At 38.2% G+C, this 23,475-nt stretch overlaps 1 protein-coding gene across 2 annotated transcripts; it reads right to left on the bottom strand.

Moving 5' to 3' along the window:
* Positions 1–2,048: 2,048 nt before the first annotated feature.
* Positions 2,049–22,241, bottom strand: LOC136230879 (G-type lectin S-receptor-like serine/threonine-protein kinase At1g34300). Of its 2 annotated transcripts, XM_066020074.1 has the most exons (3): positions 21,716–22,241; positions 4,626–6,908; positions 2,049–2,864 (listed from the first exon to the last, which is right to left on the bottom strand). In XM_066020074.1, exons 1-2 carry the CDS (start codon positions 21,954–21,956, stop codon positions 4,627–4,629), a joined length of 2,523 nt encoding a protein of 840 aa, XP_065876146.1. In that variant the 5' UTR covers positions 21,957–22,241; the 3' UTR covers positions 2,049–2,864; position 4,626. The 2 variants fall into 2 exon arrangements, with proteins under 2 accessions (XP_065876146.1, XP_065876145.1); XM_066020073.1 differs by lacking the exon at positions 2,049–2,864 and having other exon boundaries at positions 4,379–6,908; positions 21,716–22,240.
* Between the last annotated feature and the right edge of the window lie 1,234 nt (positions 22,242–23,475).

Consider the following 23,475-nt stretch of genomic DNA (forward strand, 5'->3'; position numbering starts at 1 on the left):
ACAATTCATATTTTTTTGAGGTAACTTTGTCGGGTGTTAGTATCTTAAAAAGAGCTAAGTAATTGCTCAGTCTTTTATGTAAAACGTTCAGCGAATTCGACCACTCATCTCTTAGCTAAGGCGGTCAATTCTCAGTTTGTTCGTGGTGTATGGGTATGTCCACCATCATATCTCAATGTTGTTCTTTCTTCCGATTCTAATAATTAAGAAGTGTTTTATTTCAAAAAAAAAAGGTTAAATATTTTAAGTCGTTTAAAGGATTTCGAGCTCAAACTCTAGCTTTCACTGAAAGCTTTAATTGGAAAAAGATCCACCTAAAAGATATCTGACGAGTATCGAACTGAAAAATCAGACAAACTATAAAAAATAGAAAAACTATCAAAACGGACAATATCTTAATGTGAATACCATTTGTTAGCTAACTATTTTTATTTTGTAACAATCTGGCAGAATAACATGTAGATATTGTCTGTTTTAGTTCAAGTCTAATTATTTGAGCCTTATAGGTTTAAAACACGTACATTATTAAAAATATACTTTACTATTAAGTCAATCTTTTTCCATTTATGATGTGGAAGTCAATTTATTCTTACCGCATCATCATCATGTAAAGTAACTTATTGCTCTTATATTCTTTCCCAACACTATTCACGACAAGGTCGTTACATATATTCATTGATCTGTTAAAGTATATGTGCTATTTATTGTGTTTGGCTTGAAGACAATAACAAACTTCTTTCTCCTCCAATCTCAAATTGATGTCGTTTAAGGATTTTTAATTTTTTTTATATCATTTTTAATAAACCATCTATCCGGACTATTCTGATGGATACCAAAAATATTTTCTTTTCAAAATACTCATTTAAAGTAGGATTATATATACATAATTTCCTTCCTCATAGACTAATCTCATAAAGTTTCAAACATCAATTCTGTGTTTCTTCAAAATACCTAAAAATTTCAAAACTAAAAATCAATTAACACAATAATTCAACAAAAGCTCATCAAAACCAAAAACTTCCATTAGAAGTTCAAAATACTCATAAATATACTTATTTTCTTTAATTTAATCTTAAACTTGCGAACAAAAGTCAGGTTATGAGAATATGAATTTATCTAATTTTGTAAAGAATTTAAGATGTTCAAAATATTGTACCAATAACGTTTAAAACAATTTTAAACCCAAACATTCTTAACAAGCTATTTTATTTTTATTTTCACTGAAATACAAACTGTTAACCAGAATAGTCAAATGGAACCGAAGATCCCGTTGAATTCGGAACACCAAAATTCTAACAAACCCAGATTCTTTCCATTTTCTTTAACTCTCAATTACCATTTTTTTCTAAGTTGAATTTTATATAAACTCTTACAAACCCTTTTTACAAACAACAATTAAATTAGCCCCTAATAATACATTTATCGAAAAATAACAAAATATCAGTTTAAATCCTCCTAATCTTATCTTCATAAAAATTTCCAAAACTTATAATTATATTTTAAAAACATGAAATTAACCCATGAACCTTTTATTAATTTATCAAACACCGAAAACCCTTTAATGTTTAGATTCAAAGGTCAAAATATTTCGTATATTCACGTATAAATTATTTATATTAAATTTAAATTGTTCTCTATAACCTTTATTTTGTGAATGAATGTCTAATATAATCCTCGAAAAGTTTCCCTCAAATTATTTCTAAACTATCGTTAATGATCCATATTCCTTCATCGCTATAAACCTCAAGTTAGGTCTGAAGAATTTAACCTATACTCTGATACCAAAATGTCACACTCGACCCTTAACGACATCGGGTACAACGGTGAGATAAAATAACGAATGCCTATTGTTTAAAAGTACATTTCTCATATCTAAGAAAATGACCCCTAACTTATTACATAAGAACTTATCAACTTTATCACCATTAATTTAACAAAAATTAACTCATAACTCATTACTGTAAGACCTGCACCCTAGACATTATGATCGATAATAAATTTTCTTGCCTTTGATCGATAGTCACCAAACTATTCTCGAAACCAAATTCATTTAGTAATAATATCAAATCTATATTTTTGTCACTTAATTCCTATACTACACGAACAATTGATTTAGAAATTTCTATATTGACTAATCTAATAGTCTAATAACTTTTGACAAATATTTAATCTAACCTAGTTAATTAGCTTGGACTTGATAATATTATCAAGCTTTCTACTTATCCCAGTATTTTTAAACAAGGAATTAAAGCCACGTAGTTCTACACACTTTGCAACATCCCGGTCCAATACCATGTAGATACTGTCTGTTTTGGCCCAAATCCAACATATCGAACCTCGCAGCTTTAAAACGCGTTTGCATGTATTGGATTCACACTTTACTAATAAGCCTCAATCACTCTCTCTCCATTTTCGATGTGGGATTCAGTTCGTTCCTACCCCCATCGCCATCCCTTAGGGCCGCTCCTTACTGAGACCTTCTTACCTCGGTGCCACCCACTCCGGACCGGGTCGTTACAGGCCCACCAGCTTCCGTCAGGTTCGTCCCCGAACCACACATCGTATGTGGAGAGTCGGCTCTGATACCAATTGTAACATCCTGACCCAATACCATGTAGATATTGTCCGCTTTGGCCCAAATCTAACACCTTGGACCTCATGGCTTTAAAACGCGCGTCTGTATGTATTGGATTCATCCCTTACTAATAAGCCCTAATCACTCCATCTCCATTTTCGATGTGGGATTCAGTTCATTTCTACCCCCATCACCACCCCTTTAGAGCTGCTCCTTGCTCAAACCTTCTACCACGGCGGCACCCACTCTGAACTGGATCGTTACACACTTCCTTTCCTACTCTCCCATCCTGATTAAAATCAACATCTTTCATCATCTTAACCAAGACATAATTGAATAAGAATTGTCATTAATACCGACTCAATCAATTCATCTTTTAACCTTGATATCCACTCAGACAAACTTACACTAATTTCAAAATATATTGTGCTAATGCTTATCAATTAAATATATAAATTTAACCCAAAAAGATATATCAAAATATACCACCAACCTCTCTGTAACAAGTTCTTAATCAAAATGCAGTCAAAGACCTCAAACCCAAATCTGCATAATTTAATGATGATTCGAACCAAAATTAATACTAATTCAACACCTTTCAATAAATAAACTTGGTCTTTCTATTTAAGCTATTAGTTTGAACATCTATGAATAGTTATTTAGGACCGAGACATCTGTCAAAAGCTAAGTTAAACATCAGTTCGACAATTTATATATATCACAGCTTCGATAATTATTCTTAACATTCCTTTGAGCCTATTTTGTCAAACCCGATTTGGCAGTCGAATAGTTATCAAATCAGTACGTTCAAATTTTCTATTAGATAGAGATAAAATTGATCTTACTCAACAAAGTTAAGATAAAATTAACACTTTCCCACAAAAACTACAGGATCACTATTTCCTTTCAACATGTTAAAGGATAACATCAAACCTTTATTTTATTATTTTTTTATAGTTCTAAATCACAATTTAACAAAGCCAAAAATAAAATAACAAGCTTAAGGGTGTTTGGTTGCTCCTTTTCATGTTCATGTTTGCCTTTTCATTTCAAAAAGACGAGTTTTAGGTGTTTGATTAGTGACATTCTGTTTGCCTTTTACATCTGAAAAGCAGCATTAAGTGTTTGGTGAGTGACATCATGTTTGTCTTTTACACACGAAAAGCAGCCTTTTACAAAAGCAGTGAATCTATGCTCTTTGGAAAAGCAGCTTTTTCCAACAGCAACAGCAAACCGTTACAGTTATAGCAAATAGCAACAACAAACAGCAAATAGCAAATAGCAATAGCAAACCGTAACAGCAACAACAAAGAGTAACAATAAACAGCAACAGCAAATAGCAAACCGTAACAGCAACAGCAAACAACAGGTAAAACAAACGGGCTTTTAGAAGTTTAATTGTGTAATATCTCGCAAATATTAAAAGGTAAATAATTTATTAGTCCTTTCCTTTTTAATATATATAATGTTTCCTCTCATATTTTAAAAAGGGTAAATAATTTATTAGTCCCCACATTTTTACATAACATACTGATTAGTCCTCCTATTTTATAAGGTCCCTATTCAATATTAATCATTTGGTCCTTTTGTCTCTTTTTTTTAGATTCTTAACCAAACATATCTTAGTTTTCAGGATAGTCATAGTACTATACAAAATAATCATGTTACTCTGTTATTTTATGTCTGTCTGTTTGTGTCAAATATAACGGTTAAAAATCTAAAAACAAATAGACAGAAGGACCTCATAATGTGTTTTTTAAAATAGGGGACTAAATTATATCGGCATAAACAGACAAAAAATAATAGAGTAAACAGACAAAAAATAACAGAGTAACATGGTCATATTACATCACACTATGACGGTCCTAAAAGATATGTTTGGTTAAAAATCTAAAAATATAGACATAATGACCAAAAGATTAACGATGAGAGACTTTATAATGTGTTTTTCAAAATAGGACTAAACAATGTGTTACATAAAAAGCATAAGAATATTAATGGTGTAATATCTCATAAATATACAAACTATGTATGATCTCTAAGACTATACCTTATAAATTTCTTGGTACCAAAAGAGCAGAAGAAGCCTTTCCTAAACTTGCCTCAGAAACATGAGAAGTTGAAATTCCTGCAATTTGGAATGAACAAATTGAAGTTGGATTAGGTGATGATAATGTCTCTGAAATATTGCTCACATTGCTGCTGAAAAATGTACTCTTTTTCCTCTTCGAAACGTCGCTCGCTGCCATAAGGGCAGGCGGCTGATCAATCCCCACAACGCCTTCAAGCATCTGCACAACTTTCCCCATCTTCGGCCGGTGTAATGGCTGCTCTTGTATGCACCAAAAACTGACTTGAATTGCCCTAGTAACTTGCTCAATTTCGACTTCATGATCGGCTAGCCGTCTATCAATGATCCCCAAAATGTTACCTTTGTTGAATTCTTCATAAGCCCACAATGAAAACTTTTTCCTGTTTGTTGCTTTAGATACTTGGAAATTCCTCGTTCCGCTCACTAACTCGAGCAGAACCATTCCATAACTGTATATATCAGACATCCATGTAATAGGAAGATTCGCAATACATTCAGGTGCTAAGTATCTTTTAGTGCCTTTAATTCTTGCCAATGTCTTGTATCTGTTTTCTTTGGAGTTTATCAGCTTAGCAAGGCCGAAATCGGAGACTTTCGCGTTGTAGTTCTCGTCGAGAAGGATGTTTTCGGGCTTTATATCGCAATGGACAATGCAGTCGTGGCATTCCTCATGGAGATACGTGATGGCCTTAGCAGTACCAACGGCAATCCTGAACCTTTGCTCCCAATTCAACGATTTCCTCGAGTTGAAAAGGAACTGATCTAGGGACCCGTTTTTCATGAACTTGTACACCAGCAACCTCTGGCTTCCTTCGGAGCAATAACCAATTAGTCTCGCGAGATTCAAATGGTGAGTGCTGCTAATAGTTGCAACCTCCATTCTGAACTGTCTCTCGTCTTGCTCGATCCTTTCGAGTTGTTTAACTGCTACAACCATTCCATTAGCAAGACATCCTTTGTACACACTTCCGAATCCTCCGGTTCCAAGCTTCTCCTTGAACCCTTTAGTCGCAGCCCGAAGTTCATTATACCACAACTGCACAGGAGCACCTGAAGCATACTCGAGAAGAGTGTATTCCGCGGATAGTCCACCGAATCTAGACCTTTTTCTACAACAACACATCCACAATGCATACTCCAAAATGATCAACACTACAAGAACCCCAATTCCACCAACAATCCAAACCCACCTGTCCACCTTCCTTCGTCTCCCGTCCTTGGAAATGTTAGAAGAAAGCAACAGATTCGGAAGCACCGGTGGACAAACCTTGATATGAGAAGTGGATGGCAGAGAAGCATCCTGATAAGCAGTAATAAAACCAGGCGTTTTTAAGTAACAATGTCCCGAACCGTCCAACAATAGAGTAGAAGCTTCACAACCAGTATTCATCAAGCAATTCAACCGACACGATGATGTAGCAATGTAGAAAACCTCGGAATCCGCACTCGGAGGGTATGTCAACATTGTATTCTTCAAATCTAACATTGTCACATTCCCTGGACAATCATCAAGCTCCATTATCCTCCTGCAACCTTTCCTACTATCATTCGGATCAATGAACTCGAAATTTCGAGACAGACAACCGCAAACCGGATTCGAATTGCTATAACTACACATTCCTAATTCCCCACAGTAACCATAAACTCTACATTGATCTTGAACAGCAGCCCATCTTTCTTTTTTAATCCCACTACCTCTTTGAGAGCTATAAATCCTCAAATTCCCGTCATTATCTAGCTTCAAAAACCGCAAAATCTCGCCCGGTTCGGCGTAATCGTCACTGTAAACTACAATTGCTCCATTAGGAGGCAATGTTGGACCAAACACAGACAAAATCCCACTACTTTCCAATCTTAAACTATATGAAATTAGACTAGTGTTATCACTATTAAAATATGAATTCAAACCTTTGCTCCAATAAGTAATACTATTATTCCATCTCAAACGGATATTCCCAAAGCTAAGGAGGGTAAAAGAGTAAGATCCAGATTCCAGAATCATACCAGTTGTGAAATTCTGAAAAGGAACAATGGTGTCAACTGGGTTTTCAAAACTGGACCAAACTGTGGAAGTGTCATTTGTAAGTACAAAGTTCCCATTTTCTTGGACAGAAGCTGAGTTAACTCCGAGGTTGTCTGTGTTGGTGGACCAAATAGTGTCCCCGGAGCCATTGATAAGGCGGAGCGAACCGGAGGAGAGGAATTGGAGAGAAGAAGCAGAATCAACAGGAGTAGACGACCCTGCAGTTAGGACTGTTAATTTCTAACGCGATAACATAATTTATAAAAAAAATTATCTTTTGACAAAACCAATTTAATATATAGAGATTATATAACATCATAATGACACGACAATTCGTTTCGACAAATTTATCTACTGTCTAAATGGGTATTCACTATGTATAAAAAGGCAATCTTTGACACAACCCATTTAATATATAGACATCATATAACAAGATAATAACACGATGGAGAGAGAAAGGGTTATGTAATGGGGAGAGAAAGGGGGGACTATCCTTGTAATCATGTTATGTAATGGGGGGAGTGACTCTAGTGTAGCATTCAAAATTGTAAGGGTCATTGACCGTAGACCTCGACTTGGTATAAGAAACTCTATTATAGGTGTTAGATATTAATATGAAGTGGACCTTTAACTATTAGCTTGAGCTTTTAATTCAATTGGTTTCATGACATGGTATCAGAGCCAGTGTGACCAAGTGGTCCAGGGTTCGATTCCTGGCAGCTCCATTTGTTGAGATATTTGCAGGACATGGTAATTTGGGCCTGTGTTTGTGCACGCTTCAAGCCCAGTGGGCATTCGCGTGTGGGGGTGTATCAGATATTAATATGAAGTGGATCTTTAACTATTAGCTTGAGCTTTTAGTTCAATTGGTTCCATGACAATAGGGAATCATATAAAACTCAAAGAAGAGGAAATGAAAGATGAAGGTTATATTCCTTTCATTCAATAATTTTGACTGCAAATGCAGTGCCATATATATACAGGTATTACAGCTGTATATCAAACGGTTATTTTTACACTAACGGACAAAAAACAAAATATTTGGCAATTGTATACATGAGCCACCTATACCCCTGGTCAATTAACCATATCACAACCTGTATGCTGGCTCATTTTATTTGTTGTTGATGTTCAAACTAGCATGTAGATGTTCAACAGGCCTAGTTTGTCCTTGAGTGTTGTAAAATCTGGTAAGTGCTGGGCTTTGGTAAATAAATCTACAAGTTGTCCTTTTGACCTGATAGGAAGTAAGTGAACAATATTTTGGTTGCAGTTTTTCAAGCACAATGTGACAATCAATGTCAATGTGCTTGGTTCTTTCGTGAAAAAGAGGATTGTGCGCTATATGTAGTGCAGCCTGATTATCACAGAAAAGTATTGATGGCCCTGCATGTGGGATGATGAAGTCACGCAGCAGATAAATGAGCCACTGAAGCTGGCATACTGATCATCGCCTTATATTCAGCTTTCGATGAACTCCTTGATAACGTATGTTATAATATTAAGTAGATACAGTTAGTAGCTAGCATTTAAGTAGGTAGTTGGGAAGTAAGTAGTTGGGTATTAATGGTTGTTTGTATACATATATATATACTTGTAATACCTTTAGCCTTAATAAGTAAATACACTCTCAAATAACCCTTATGTGGTTACATGGTATCAGAGCCAAACTTTTTTGGTCTAGTAAATTAGTTCTCGGAGTTTGAACTGTTAACGGCGGTCCCGGGTTGGAAGTCGATTTTTTCAACTCCTCCGTTCATCTCACCGCCCCCTCCATCGGTCTCCTCTGCCGCCGATCTATCAGGTCGTGTGTTTCCGGTCGCCTGAATCGCCGCGAGTTGGCCCCACGCGCCACCGCCTTCTCCGACGCGCCACCCACTCGCCGGCGCGTGAGAGCGCGTGGCAGCTCCGTTCGGTGTCGTTCTTCTTCTGCCGGTCTCGCCTCTTCTTTTCCGGCCCATCTGTGTGGTCGGTTTCCCTTGGTGATAATTCCGGTCAGCCTTCTTCTTTGTGGTTACTCCGGCTTGTGTTCGGTTAGACCTATTTTTCTGATCTGGTTTGTCTTTTCAATTGAAGTTGACAATATTCTGATTCTTTTTGGGCTATTTTATCTTTACCTTGGTGTTTGGTTAAAATATCAGTAGTGCATTTACTGTTAATTGAATTTTTTTGTGGTAATTGTCATTTGCTTGGATTGACAATGACTGAGGAAAATAATAAGAAAGTCATGACTGAAATTACTGTTGGTACCACTCGAATTACGGATAGAAAATTGACTGGAGTTAAGGATTACACTCAGTGGAAACGTACTATTACTCGGTACATTAATAGTGTCGATTTGGGGGATCATTTGAGTAATAATCCTCCACCTAGAGATGAGCAGGGAAGTAGGAAGAAATGGATGATGGTAGACTATAAACTTTTTAATCTGATTCAGAATACTTTGGACTCTACTATAGATGACATTGTGACTCATTGTGATACTGTCAAAGAAATGTGGGAATACTTAGAGTCTATGTATGCTAGCAAACTAGACTTGACTCATATTCATAACTTGCTATCTTCATATTATCGTCCTCAGAGAAAGGGTCGCACCTTCTTTCAGTATTATAATGAATGTAAGCAGATTTGTGAGGAGAATCGAACTCGTTTTCCTATGACAGCTGATGTTAAGCAGATGCAAGAGAATGATGATCGTATATTTGTTCTTGGATTTCTGGAGGGTCTTGGTCCTGAATTTGAGATAGCACGCAGCCAGATATTGACCAGTGGGACACTTCCCTCCTTTGCTGACCTCTATGGTCGACTTCTTCCCGTGTGTAGGGATATTGAAAAGACGTCTGATGTGGTGTCTCAAGAGACAATGGCTCTGGTGAGCAATGCGACTCATGGAGTTCAAAGTGGTCAGAATTCCACTACTCACCGTATCTCTCAAAGTGGTTCTCAAGTATGCCATCATTGCGGCAAAGAAGGACACATTAAGAAGAATTGTTGGAAGCTTCATGGTCGACCTCAGAAAAGTAACAATCGGAAGTTTGCTCACATTGCTGCTGGTGATGGTATCCTACCATCCCCTCAATCTACGTCTTCTACTCCTACTGTCACTATCTCTGTTGATGAATATGCTCGACTTCAACAGCTGTCTCTTGATCATGGTGCCTCCCAGTCCACTACTACTGCTTTGGCTGATACAGGTAATCGGGCTGCTTGTCTCTCCACCTCATCCCGTAGTTGGGTTATTGATTCTGGTGCTACCGATCACATGACTGGTAACACAGGTATTCTTTCTTCTTTTGATTCTAATGCCAATCTGCCATATGTTACTTTAGCTAATGGAGCCACCGCTCCTGTAAATGGTCATGGAACTGCTCAGCCTACCTCAAAAATCTCTTTATCCTCTGTTTTATGTCTTCCTCAATTTCCTTTTAATCTGTTATCTGTTAGTCAACTCACCAAAACCTTTAATTGTTGTGTTGTTTTCTTTCCAAATTATTGCCTTTTTCAGGATCTTGGGACGAAACAGAATATTGGTAGAGGGAAACTGGTGAATGGGTTGTATGTTCTTGACTCCACTGAAGCGGTGCCAAGACCAATTGCTTGTACAAGCTCCTCTTTGTTGCAGCTTCATTGTCAGTTTGGTCATCCATCTCTTCCTGTCTTGCAGAAAATGTATCCGAGTCTTCCAAGGAACTCTATTTTAGAGTGTGAAGCATGTCAGTTTGCTAAGCACCATCGAGTCCCGTATTCTCCTCGAATAAATAAACATGTTGAGTCTGTTTTTGATTTAGTTCACACTGATGTGTGGGGTCCTTGTCCTATTGTTTCTAAACTTGGTTATCGTTATTTTGTGACTTTTGTGGATGATTTTTCTCGAGTTACATGGCTTTATCATTTGAAGCACCGTTCCGATTTATTTACTGTTTTTTGTGCTTTTCATGCTGAGATTAAAACTCAATTTAATAAAAATATCTGTATTTTGCGAATTGACAATGCCAAAGAATATGTATCCAGTACTTTTCAGTCATACCTTCTACAACATGGTATTATTCATCAAACGTCATGTGTTGTTACACCACAACAGAATGGTGTAGCTGAAAGGAAGAATCGCCATTTACTTGAAGTCACTCGGGCGATCATGTTCCAAATGCAAGTCCCGAAAGTGTTTTGGGCAGATGCTGTTTCCACTGCCTGTTACCTCATCAATCGTATGTCGTCCGCTGTTCTTCAGGGTCAGATTCCCTACTCTATCCTGTTTCCTTCTCAATCTTTATTTTCTCTTGCCCCTCGTATTTTTGGGTGTACTTGTTTTGTACACGATATTCGTCCTCAAGTCTCCAAACTTGACCCCAAATCTCTCAAGTGTGTCTTTTTGGGATATTCTCGAAGTCAAAAAGGGTACCGTTGTTACTCTCCATCCTTGGGGCGCTATCTTGTGTCGGCCGATGTCACGTTCTTTGAGAATACGTCTTTCTTTCGTCCATCTTCCCCTTCACCCTCTTTTCCTGCTGATACATCTGATGATGATTTTTTGATCTATACTGTAAGTGAACAGGTTGTCCCTCGTCCTCCTATTCGTCACGTTTATTCTAGGCGTGTGCAACCTGCGGTTACGGCACCTGCTCTAGGACCAGTCACCAATGATACCTCATCTGTTTCGGCTCCAGATCCTACACCTTCATCTGAACCCAGTCTTGATCTCCCTATTGCTCTTCGGAAAGGTACAAGGTCTTTCACTTACCCTATCTCCTCCTTTGTTTCTTATAATGCCTTATCACCCCCTTCCAAGTGTTTTGTAGCTACCTTAGATTCCATTGCAGTTCCAAAATCCATTTCAGAGGCTATGGATCATCCTGATTGGCTAGAGGCAATGAAAGAAGAACTGAAGGCACTCGAACAAAATCACACTTGGGACCTTGTGGACTTACCAAAAGATCAGAAGAAAATTGGTGCTCGGTGGATTTGGACTGTTAAAATGAATCCTGATGGTACTGTTGCTCGAGTGAAGGCTCGCCTGGTTGCTAAAGGCTATGCTCAGACTTATGGTCTTGATTATTTCGATACTTTCTCTCCTGTTGCCAAACTCACTTCTGTCCGTCTGTTCATTTCTTTAGCTGCCACTTACAATTGGGAGCTTCATCAACTGGACGTTAAAAATGCTTTCTTGCACGGTGACCTGAATGAAGAGGTTTATATGGAGCAACCTCCTGGCTTTGTTGCTCAGGGGGAGTCTGGAAAGGTGTGCAGATTAAGAAAGTCTCTATATGGTTTGAAGCAATCTCCTCGTGCATGGTTTGGTAAATTCAGTGCCGCAGTAATAGAATTCGGCTTACACAGAAGTGCATATGATCCCTCTATTTTCTACTTCAGTTCTAGCTCTAGATGCATTCTACTGGTTGTTTATGTTGATGATATCATAATTACAGGAAGTGCTGTTGATCGGATGAAGGAGTTGAAGAAGTTCCTTGGTACTTGCTTCCAGACAAAGGATCTTGGTCCTTTGAAATACTTCTTGGGAATAGAGGTATCTCGCAGTAGGAAAGGAATTTGTTTAAATCAGAGAAAATACTGTTTAGATATGTTGAAAGATGCAGGTCTAATTGAGGGAAAGACTTGTGATGCTCCGATGGTGCCCAATGTGAAGTTGAAGTCTGATGATGGTGACTTACTCAAAGAACCTGAGAAATACAGGAGAATTGTAGGCAAACTGAATTATCTCACAATTACTCGTCCTGACATTTCATTTCCTGTGAGTGTGGTAAGTCAATTCATGTCCTCACCTAGGACAACGCATTGGGATGCTGTTACTCACATCCTGAGGTATCTAAAGGGAGCTCCTGGACGAGGCTTGTTATATCAAAATCATGGACATCACATCGCAGAAGGCTTCACCGATGCAGACTATGCTGGAGATTTGTCAGACAGACGCTCTACTACTGGGTACTGTGTATTTGTTGGGGGAAATCTAGTTTCATGGAAGAGTAAGAAGCAAAGTGTAGTTTCTAGATCCAGTGTAGAATCTGAATACCGAGCTATGGCACAGACTACGTGTGAACTTTGGTTACGTCGTCTACTTGGCGAAATTGGGTTTGACCAGATAAAACCCATGAAGTTATATTGTGATAATAAAGCAGCTATCTATATTGCAAAGAACTATGTGTTTAATGAAAGAACAAAGCATATAGAAGTTGACTGTCATTTTACTCGAGAGAAGTTGGAGGATGGTACAATCACAACTCCACATGTCAGAACCGGAAGTCAATTAGCAGATGTGTTCACCAAGGCTTTACCAGGAACTCGAGTCAATTATATTTGTAACAAGCTGGGCATGATAAATATCTATGCTCCAGCTTGAGGGGGAGTGTTACAATATTAAGTAGATATAGTTAGTAGCTGGCATTTAAGTAAGTAGTTGGGAAGTAAGTAGTTGGGTATTAATGGTTGTTTGTATATATATATATACTTGTAATACCTTTAGCCTTAATAAGTAAATACACTTTAAAATAACCCTTGTGTGGTTACAACGTAGACTGCTCTTTTGACCTCCAAGAGATTAAAGAGTCCCCAAGAAACACACAAAAGCCAGTTATTGATTTTCTGGTTTCGAGGCACGATGCCCAGTCAGCATCAGTGAATGCTCTAAATTTAGTTTGCCCAACTGCTGGAAAAAAAAGGCCTTGTCCATGTGAGTTTTTGAGGTACCTTAATACGCTATATGCCCTGTGTAGATCATCTTGAGTTGGGATGTTTAGATGTTGACTCAATTGGTGCACTATATAACAAATTTCTGGCCTTGAATGTGTGAGATACAATAGCTTCCCAATGAGTTGTCTATAGGCAGGTATATCATGTAGTAGTACTGGTATAGGTGTTGGTTTGAAGTTAGGGGTGGCTGGTGTTTGGACGGGTTTCGATCCCATAAATCCCTGACCTTGCAACAGCTCGAGACAGTATTTCCTTTGACTAAAGTCGATCCCTTCGAAGTTCTCGCAATTTCGAATCCCAAGAAATATTGCAAAGGACCAAGGTCCTTAATTTTAAATAAGGCATGTAAATGAGATTTAATGGATTGTACCTCATCGTTGCAGTTGCTTGCCACCAGTAGTCTACATATGGCAGGACTGCTAGGAACTTTCCATTACTAGCCTTAATGAACAAGGATGGATCTGCAGTAGCTTGAGTGAAACCATACTCCTTTAGTGCAGTGGTGAGCTTGTAATTCCACTGCCTCCCTGCCTGTCTTAACCTGTATAACGATTTGTGGAGCCTGCATACTAGATTGGAGTGAGAATTAGGAACTAAACAGCCCTGTGGAACCTTCATGTATACCTCTTCACTGATTTCACCATGCAAGTACGCATTGTTGATATCCAACTGTTCAAGGAACCAATTGCTCATGCTAGCAAGAGCTATAAACATTCTGATAGTGGTAATTTTCGCCACAAGGGCGAAAGTTTCTGTGAAATCTATCTCGGCCTTGTGAGTAAAGCCCTTTGCCACTAAACGGGCTTTGTATCTCTCCACGGTACCATCTGTGCTGTATTTGATTTTGAATATCCATCTACATCTTATGGGCCACTTTCCTGCAGGTAATTGAGTGATAGACCAGGTATTATTTGCAGTTAAGGCACTTAATTCTGCCTCAATAGCTTGTCGCCAATGAGGGGACTTGATAGCTTCTTCATAGGTTGATGGTTCTTTCTGACACGATATTTAAAGTGAGAAAATCCTTTTGCTGGTACTGAGGTTGTCATAAGAAATGTGCTTAGTTAGGTCATGAGGCATTTTAGGAAGTGGTGCAGTTGTGATGGAATTTAGGAGATTATGGTGGTAGTCTTGTACGTGGAGGATATCTGTGTCTGGTGGACCTCCTAGGCTTTATTTGTATTGGGATTGTGGTGTATTTCTTGAGTGGGATTGGTGTTTATAGGATCTGCAATGTCAGGTTGAATTGGATCTGCCTCATTAGGAGGCAATGTCTCCGGCAACCCAAGTATTGGAATTTCTAGAGAATCATTGTCAATCAGTTCACCGGATACATTTGGTAAGGGGAAGGATGGATTCGGTGGATTTTCGTCTTGGTTATAGGGAAAATTTGTTTCGTGGAACTGGACGTTTCGTGATACGAAAATTTTCCTAGTCTGCAAGTTCACCCTTAGTGCCATTTTAGTACCCAATGAAGACACATTTGATTGCTCTTGGTGTTAATTTTGTCTTATCCTTGTTCAAAGTTGCCGCAAAGCAGAGGCATCCAAAGACTCTTAACTTTTGCAAATTTGGGGGCTGTTTGTGAAGTAAAGTGCATGGGATGCAATTTTTGGTTGCATTAGTTGGTAGCCTATTGATCAAATGCACAACATGTGAAGCTGCTAAGGGCCAAAAACTGTTTGACATTTTGCTTTGAAACAGTAGTGCTCGAGTGATGTTTAGGATATCCTAGTGCTTGCGCTCCACAACTCCATTTTGCTGTGCAGTTCCAGGGCAGCTAGTTTGGTGCAGTATGCCAAATTTGTTATAGAACTAAGGCATGTTAAACTCTGGCTTATTATCAGCTCTGATAACCTTTATCTGTGTAAATTGCATCTCTTGTCTCGGACTTATACTTCATAAAATACTTCATAAAATAAAGCCATACAAATCTGCTATGGTCATCAATAACAGTAAGGAAATAATGATTTCATTAAAAGAATGCTTTAGGGGTCCCCATATGTCCAAATGGATCAAATCAAAACAACTATCAGCTCTATTACAACTAAGATTGAAACTATTTCTTTTCTGCTTAGCTAGGTGACAGACATCACAAGATGTGTGTTGAGGAAAATTAGCTAAGGAAGAAATTGTGACAATATGCCACCTCTTTGAATTGAAGGGTGCCCCAACATCATGTACCAAAGGGCTGAAGTAGAAAATACTTGTTTGGTGGAAGCAGTGAAATGCTTGGGAATTAGTTTGTCTAGGTGATAAAGCCCTCCTCTCAAGCTAGCAGAGGCAATCCTCTGGGAGTTCCCCAGATCCTGTATGACATAGTTTTGTGAGGTCAAGAATATGCATAAATTTAATGTTGAGCCAATTTACTACTGGATATGAGATTGTAGCTAAACTGTGGAACATATAGGGCATTTATTAATGTGAAATTTGGATGTAATTGTACGTGGCTAATGTGCGAGATTGAGACACTTTGGTTATTTGGAAGTTGTATTGAACAATTTGACACAACTCTATATGTGGTAAAAAAAAATTGAGATCACATACCACATGATCAGTGGCCCCTATATCAATAATCCAACTATTTCTATGTATATGTAATTGAGTGGATGAGGAAACTTTACCAGAATAGGTGCAGCTGTCTTGTAATTCCTCTTTGCAGTGGCTATTTGGATGGGGTTTCCACTCAATCCTGCTCTAGAATCATTCTACATTTTTGGTAGTAAGTTGATCAGCTGGTCATATGAAGCTTCAGTGAAGCTGTATCCGCCTTGTTCTCGAATGGACTCATGTTCATCTTCAAATTCAGTGAATTGATGGTGTTCATTATGATTCTGGTAATTAGACTACACCTGATTCGCCCTGTATTGCTTCAAGTTTGGTTTTGAATTTGTTCCCCTGTTCCTGTTGCCATAATTGCTATTCAGGCCACTCAAATAGGTAATGACTTGGTCAGAGTCAAGGTAGGATCTGAACTTACTAATGGCAGCGCAAGAACAAGCAAGGGTGCAAGAGCACTTTGGTAAAGGTCTATAGTTCAATAACTCATCCCATAACGTTTTCAGTTGTGTATGATATTCAGAAACCAAGAGGTTACCTTGTTTGAATGATTGAATCTCCTTCTGGAGCTCAGAAATTATGATGTCACCTTGGGCGAATCGATCCCTAAGATCGTTCCAAACCGAGTTTGCAGACTCAACCCATATAAGGCTTTTACTGATTTGAGGAGAGACTGAATGCGCTATCCAGGAAAGGACCATGGTTTTGCATCTTTCCCATATCTAGTAATTTGTTCAACCAACTTCTAACATCTGGATGGTCCCATCCACGAAGCCATATTTGTTCTTCGAGATCAAAGCTATTCTCAATGACCTTGACCATTGATGATAGTTGTCTCCAGTTAAAGGAGATGTGACAAGAACCAGTGCCAGATTCTCATTTGTCGGTAGGAAGTAAGGACTGACCGGTGTAATAGCAGCCATTAACGCAGAGAAGAAAAAAAAAAGATTCAGAGTTGAAACACAGGTATGTAAGATGTGATTACAAATGCAGTGCCATATATATACAGATCATTTACAGCTCATGCATGATTATGCAATAGGAGGCCATTATGGGGCTCAAGCTACATACAAAAGACTACAATCGCTTTTTTATTGGAAGGGTATGGAGAAGGATGTGAGGAACTATGTGAGAAGTTGTACTCTTTGCCAAGTTTGTAAGTATGAAATTGTGGGAACCTCAGGGCTACTGCATGAATCTGGACAACTATTAGCATGGATTCATTGAGGGGCTTCCTAAATCTAATGGCAAGGAGGTCACCTTTGTAGTTATCGACAGATTAAGTATCCACACTTCTTGAGTCTTAGCCACCCTTATACTATTGCAACTGTGGCTCAACTCTTTTTGAGCAATGTGTACAAACTACATGGACTGCCATCCACAATTGTCAAGCAGTCAAAATCCTATTTTCATTAGTTCTTTTTGGATTGAATTGTTCAAGGGTTGTCTTTACTCAAATCTTCAGCTTACCACCCACAAACTGATGGGCAGACTAAAGTAGTTAACAGATGCTTTAAGACCTATATTTTTTTTAATAAAAGAATCATTATATTAAGAGGCCAAATCAGCCAAAAGAATATCGTTAAGGAATGGAGGTGGACATGCCCTCTCCACGAACAGATTCGGACACAACCGCTCGAGCTAGGAGATGAGTTGATGTGTTAGCTGAACGTTTAACAAAAGAGACTGAAACTAATTCTAACTCTTGCAATAAATCAAAACAAATTAAAAGAATATCAGAAAGATAGGAATTATGAGAAGTTGTACTTCTAATGCTTGGACTATGGATAAACAATTTGTTCGAATGATTACTCTGTCAAAGCCCCTTGCTTTGATCCATGATAAAACTTCCTTGAGAGCTATGGCTTCACCGATGATCGGCTCATATAACCATTCTAACGCCCCGTAATAAGCATAGGAGCACAAATCGTCCGAGTTTCGAAGTAAAAACCCCATCTAGTTGTAACCTACTTTCTGGAAGGTCCCGACATCCACATTGCAGGCTTGAAAACCGGCAATAGGGTGTAGCCATCGAGTTGCAGCAGGCGAAGTACTAGTATTTTGTCGTGACTGAGCTTCCTTTGCGAGATCCGATTCTCGAATTTCTTGGTGAATGCGTTCCGCGACAGAGCAAGGACTGCTTTTCCTCCTATTCCAGAAAACCTCATTTCTGTGTTTCCATAGCATCCACACTCCCATGGTAATGCCTTTTACTTCCTTTGTACCTCTGTTAATTCGCCAAAACCGAAACCAAGGCAGAAAATCTTCGATTGTCGAAGCTCTTGAGTCCCCGAAGAAGTGAGCCTAGGTCTGGCGGGAGAATTCACATTCAGCAAACAGATGGTGCTCGGTTTCATCAGTAGCAGTACAAACCAGACAGACATTGGGGTGATTACTGTGATGAGATGCCAGATTATGCATAGTTGGCAGACACTGTGATAGTACACGCCAAATGCAATTTCGTATCTTTGGAGCAACTGGCAGGCGCCATATATAATTCCAGTGACACTACACATTCAAGCATGTATCGCTGATTACTCTGGTGCTGATCCGATACCTACTTTTCACAGAATAAATACCTTTAGCTTCATGTCCCCAAGTCCAACCATCATCCTGAACCCTCAGCCTTCTTGGAATGGACAGGATCAGATGTTGATCCCGCTGATTAAAGTTGGCTTGTATCAGTTCTTTATCCCAACTTCCATCCTCTAGTAACAGGTCTCGCACAGTGTCAGTCCAGAAATTGGAGAGAACGGGGCTGGTCGGTTTCGGATTCTGTGCATCAAGCAACCACAGACTATCCCATATGTGGATTGATTCGCCATTACCAACTTTATACCGAAGTCCCTGAACAAGTAAGTCGCGTCCGACCACTAAGCTCCGCCAAACATAGGACGAGTTATGTCCCAACACAGCTTCTTGAAAGGGGAGATAAAGGAAGTATCTAGCCTTCAGCACTCGTGCCATTAGTGAGTTCGGTTCCTGTATGATCTTCCATCCCTGTTTAGCGATTAAAGCGGTGTTGAAATGCTTAATATTCCGAAAACCCATTCCACCCTGGCTTTTAGGCAGACATAGTCGTGACCACTGCTGCCAATGAATTCCCGAATTTGACTCACCAGAAGCTCTCCACCAGAACCGATTAAGCATCTTATTAATGTCATCACAGAATTGATCCTTCATTAAGAAGATGCTCATAATAAAAGTAGGAATGGACTGCAGGACCGCTTTCATTAAAATCTCATTTCTTGCTCGAGAAAGGAATTTCTCTTTCCAATTGTGGTTCCTATTCCAGATCCGTTCCTTGATGTGACCAAAGGTCCGTGACTTGCTTCTTCCGATGATTATTGGCGCTCCCAGGTACATACCCAAATATGTTACTTCATTCACTCCCAACAAAACCGATACTGTTTCTCTCACCGACTGATCCGCCCCTTTACTGAACAAGAGATGATTTTTGTAATTTATCTTCTATCCGGAAGTCGCTTCATATTGCCGCAGGCATTGGAGGATAGTGGTTGCTTCCGTCGTATTAGCCTTGAAGAAGAGGAAGCTATCATCTATGAAAAATAGGTGAGAAACCCTGGGTGCCGATCTTGCTACAGAGCAGCCATGCAGTAGCACTGCGCTTTCCTTAAGTTTGACAAGAGCTGACAAACCTTCGGCACAGATGAGAAACATGCCATGGGTAGGGGTAATAATGCTGCTTGTATGACCGTTGTGTAAAATTTTGTAGGAAACAGAACTAACACACATCATCATCCACTGAACCCACTGATCATGAAAAACCATTCTCAATAGCATACTTCTCAGGAAGTCTCACTCAACTCTATCATATGCTTTGCTCATGTCTAATTTAAGGGCCTCCATACTCGATCCTCTTGATAGTTTCAGCTTGTGCAAGACTTCAAAGGCCACAATAATATTATTGGAGATTGCTCGCCCAGGTAAAAAAGCGCTTTAAGACCTATCTTATGTGCATGAAAAATGGTAATCCTAAGCGGTGGGAAAATTGGCTCTCTCTAGCTGAGTGGTGGTATTATACAAATTTCCAGACCTCTACACAATCAACCCCATTTGAGATAGTGTATGAGACCCCGCCTCCCTTGCATATTTCTTACTTTCCTCGGGATTCCAAGATTGCTTATGTCGACCAATTGCTTAAGGATAGACAAATAGCTTTTCATGTAATGAAATACCCGGATGAAATAGCAAACTGATGGACTGACACGGTTTTCAACTTATGGGACCTGGTTTTGATCAAATTGCAGCCATACAGGCAACAAAGTGCAATGCAGCGTTGAAATCACAAGTTAACTCCTTTATACTACGGCCCCTATATGGGTCGAAGATAAAATTGGCTCAGTTGCTTATAAACTTAGACTTCCAGCAGGGTAATCCATGTGTCCCAGCTCAAGAAGAAGAAGAAGGTCCATGGCAAACAAGCCATTTCTGCCCCGCTAATGGACGATCAGGCACCATCCATTTCTAGTAGCAATTTTGAATCGCAAGATGGTCAAACATGGTAATCAAGCAGCTACCAAGGTCCTAGTTCAATGGTTAGGATGGAGCCCAGAAGAGACAACATGGGAGTTCGCTTTTGATATTAAAAAACATTTCCCTCCAGTAAACTTGGAACCTTGAAAGATAAAAAAAATTCACGTCTAATCATATGTTTGTGATCTGTTATTAACGAGTGACAAAATGACGCATATGTGAAGCGTAGATGATAAGATTCATGATCGAGAACACAGTTTGATGGATAATTTCTCAAATTGACCCAATTGGTCAATATTAGGGCTAAAATGGCTCTTAGGTGGCAACATTAGAATAAAATTGCACCATTTTAAAGGTTAAAAATTTCCTCAATATAAAAGTTAGAGATATTTTTACACTTTATCCCTTTGCAATTTATAAAAGGACTATCTTTTTGAAACAATCCATTTGATATATATAAAAATCAATATACACAACTATAACACGACCCATTTGATATAAAGATCAATATACACGAAAACTTGTTTTGATAAAATTGCTAAATGGGTATTCGCCATTTATAAAAAAGACCATATAAAGATCAATGTACACAATTATTATGTCACCGCAACTCGTTTTGACACAATTACCTACAGTTCAAATGGGTATTCACAGTTCTTTATGTCACACAACTCGTTTTGACACGGTTACCTACAGTTCAAATGGGTATCCACGGTTCTTTATGTCACCACAACTCGTTTTGACACAATTACCTACAATTCAAATGGTGTTCACAATTCTTTATGTCACCACAACTCGTTTTGACATGGTTACCTACAGTTCAAATGGATATTCACGGTTCTTTATGTAACCACAACTTGTTTTGAGACAGTTACCTACAGTTCAAATGGGTGTTCACAATTTTTTATGTCACCACAACTCGTTTTGCACGGTTACCTACAGTTTAAATGGGTATTCACGGTTCTTTATGTCACACAACTCGTTTTGACACAATTACCTACAATTCAAATGGGTATTCACGGTTCTTTATGTCACACGACTCGTTTTGACATGGTTACCTACGGTTCAAATGGGTATTCACTGTTCATAAAAAGACACTCTTTTGACACGGCCAGAGATCAATATACACAATTATCATGACACTACAACCCATTTTTTCACAACCCATTTAATATGTAGGAATCAATATACACAATGATAATAGGACAACCGCTCTTTACCCAGTCCAAATGGGTGTTCACTATATATAAGAAGACAGCAATCTTACCTGCAGTCCAAATGGGTATTCCTCCATCGTAGTAAATTGCAGCGAGAAAAGAAGGCGGAGAAGTTTGTGGGTCAAGAGGGATAAACCCAACTGAGAAAGTACCATTATCTGAACTCCATTTTTTATCTCTGTTTGAAGCAAAAAGACTCGAATTTGGTGTGATTTCTGCTAAAATTAAAAAGGGGAAAACAACAAGAAGAAGAAGAGAGAAGAAGATCAGATGAATATTTAGTATTATCATCTCATCTGTATCTGTTCAGGGTAGTGAAGAAGAAGAAGAAGATGCAGTGAAGAAAGAAAAGGTTTGAATCAGTCATACCGAAGAATAAGTAATAAATTGCTAGGACTTGTTAACTAAAGTCACCATCAGACTTGTTAGGACTTAGAATAAGTAATAAATTGCTTTAAAGGTCCAAACTTTGCTATTTTTCTTGGAAGAAGAAGACTTGTTAGGACTTAGAAACTGCATAATTAGACCGTTGGAAACTGTTGTCGGGGTTAATTACAAATCTGGCCCAACTAAAAGGGATCATTTACATATCGAACATACTTTGCTCCCATTTTACCAAATTAGACCATTTCATCCATTTTGGACAAAATTACTCTTAGTTCTATTGATCGATGGATCGATTTCTGATATCAATCGTTAGCGATTTTTGAGATTTTTGAAGTATTATGTTCAATTTCCTGTAGAAATTGTATGTTTTTAGCTTATACGCCTACTTTTCTCGCTGATTTTGCCTCTTTCTTCATCTGTAATGGTATCGTTTCAATTTTCTATATTTTCCACCATTTTCCTCCATTGTTGTCGCATTTGTGACGAAATTTATCGCATTTGTCACAAATACGACAACAGTTGTCGTATTTCGTCGCAAATGCGACAGCACTTGATCGCAGATGCGACCACTCTTGTCGCATATGTGACGAAATGCGCCAAATTTTACAAATGCGCAACAATGGAGGAAAATGGTGGAAAATTGAGAAAATTGAAACGATACTATTATAGATGAAAAAAGAGGCAAGACCAGCGAGAAAAGCAGACGTATAAACTAAAAACATACTATTTCTACGGGAAATTGAACAAAATACTTCAAAAATCGCTAACGATTGATATCAGAAATCGAAGAAGATGAACCGAATAAGAAGAAGAAGAAGAAGAAGAAGAAGCAGACAAGAAGAAGCAGGAGCAGATCCACGATCAATAGAACTAAGGGTAATTTTGTCCAAAGTGGATGAAATGGTCTAATTTGGTAAGATGAAAGCAAAGTGGGTTAGATATGTAAATGACCCCTCTTAATTGGGCTAGATTTATAATTAGCCCTAAATTTTGCCATAAAATTCAAAACCTAATATAAAAATCCCAAAAAGCATTGGGTTTTTTTATTTTTCTTTTTCATTAAATCATTAATTTTTTATTTGGGTACATCAAGTTACTCATCGTTTATTTTTAATCTTATTAAACCTTTACTTATAATTAGTAAGTTGTAAATATCTAATTTTATTAACAAAATGTTATTCATTATAACTATATTTCAAATTTGTATTTTTTTTAACTATTTAAAATCAGTTTTAGATGTGTAACATGATCATAGAAAAACAGTAAAAACACATTTTTATATTATTCCAAATACAGATGAAATTAATAACATCTTTTGAATAAAATTAGATATTCACAATATGTAACGCCCGGAAAAAAATAATAATTAGTTTTGTGATATAACTCTTTTATTTAAATAGTTTTTTATATACATATACAAACG

This window comes from Euphorbia lathyris, chromosome 5 (assembly GCF_963576675.1).
Source record: "Euphorbia lathyris chromosome 5, ddEupLath1.1, whole genome shotgun sequence".
NCBI classification, from domain to species: domain Eukaryota; kingdom Viridiplantae; phylum Streptophyta; class Magnoliopsida; order Malpighiales; family Euphorbiaceae; genus Euphorbia; species Euphorbia lathyris.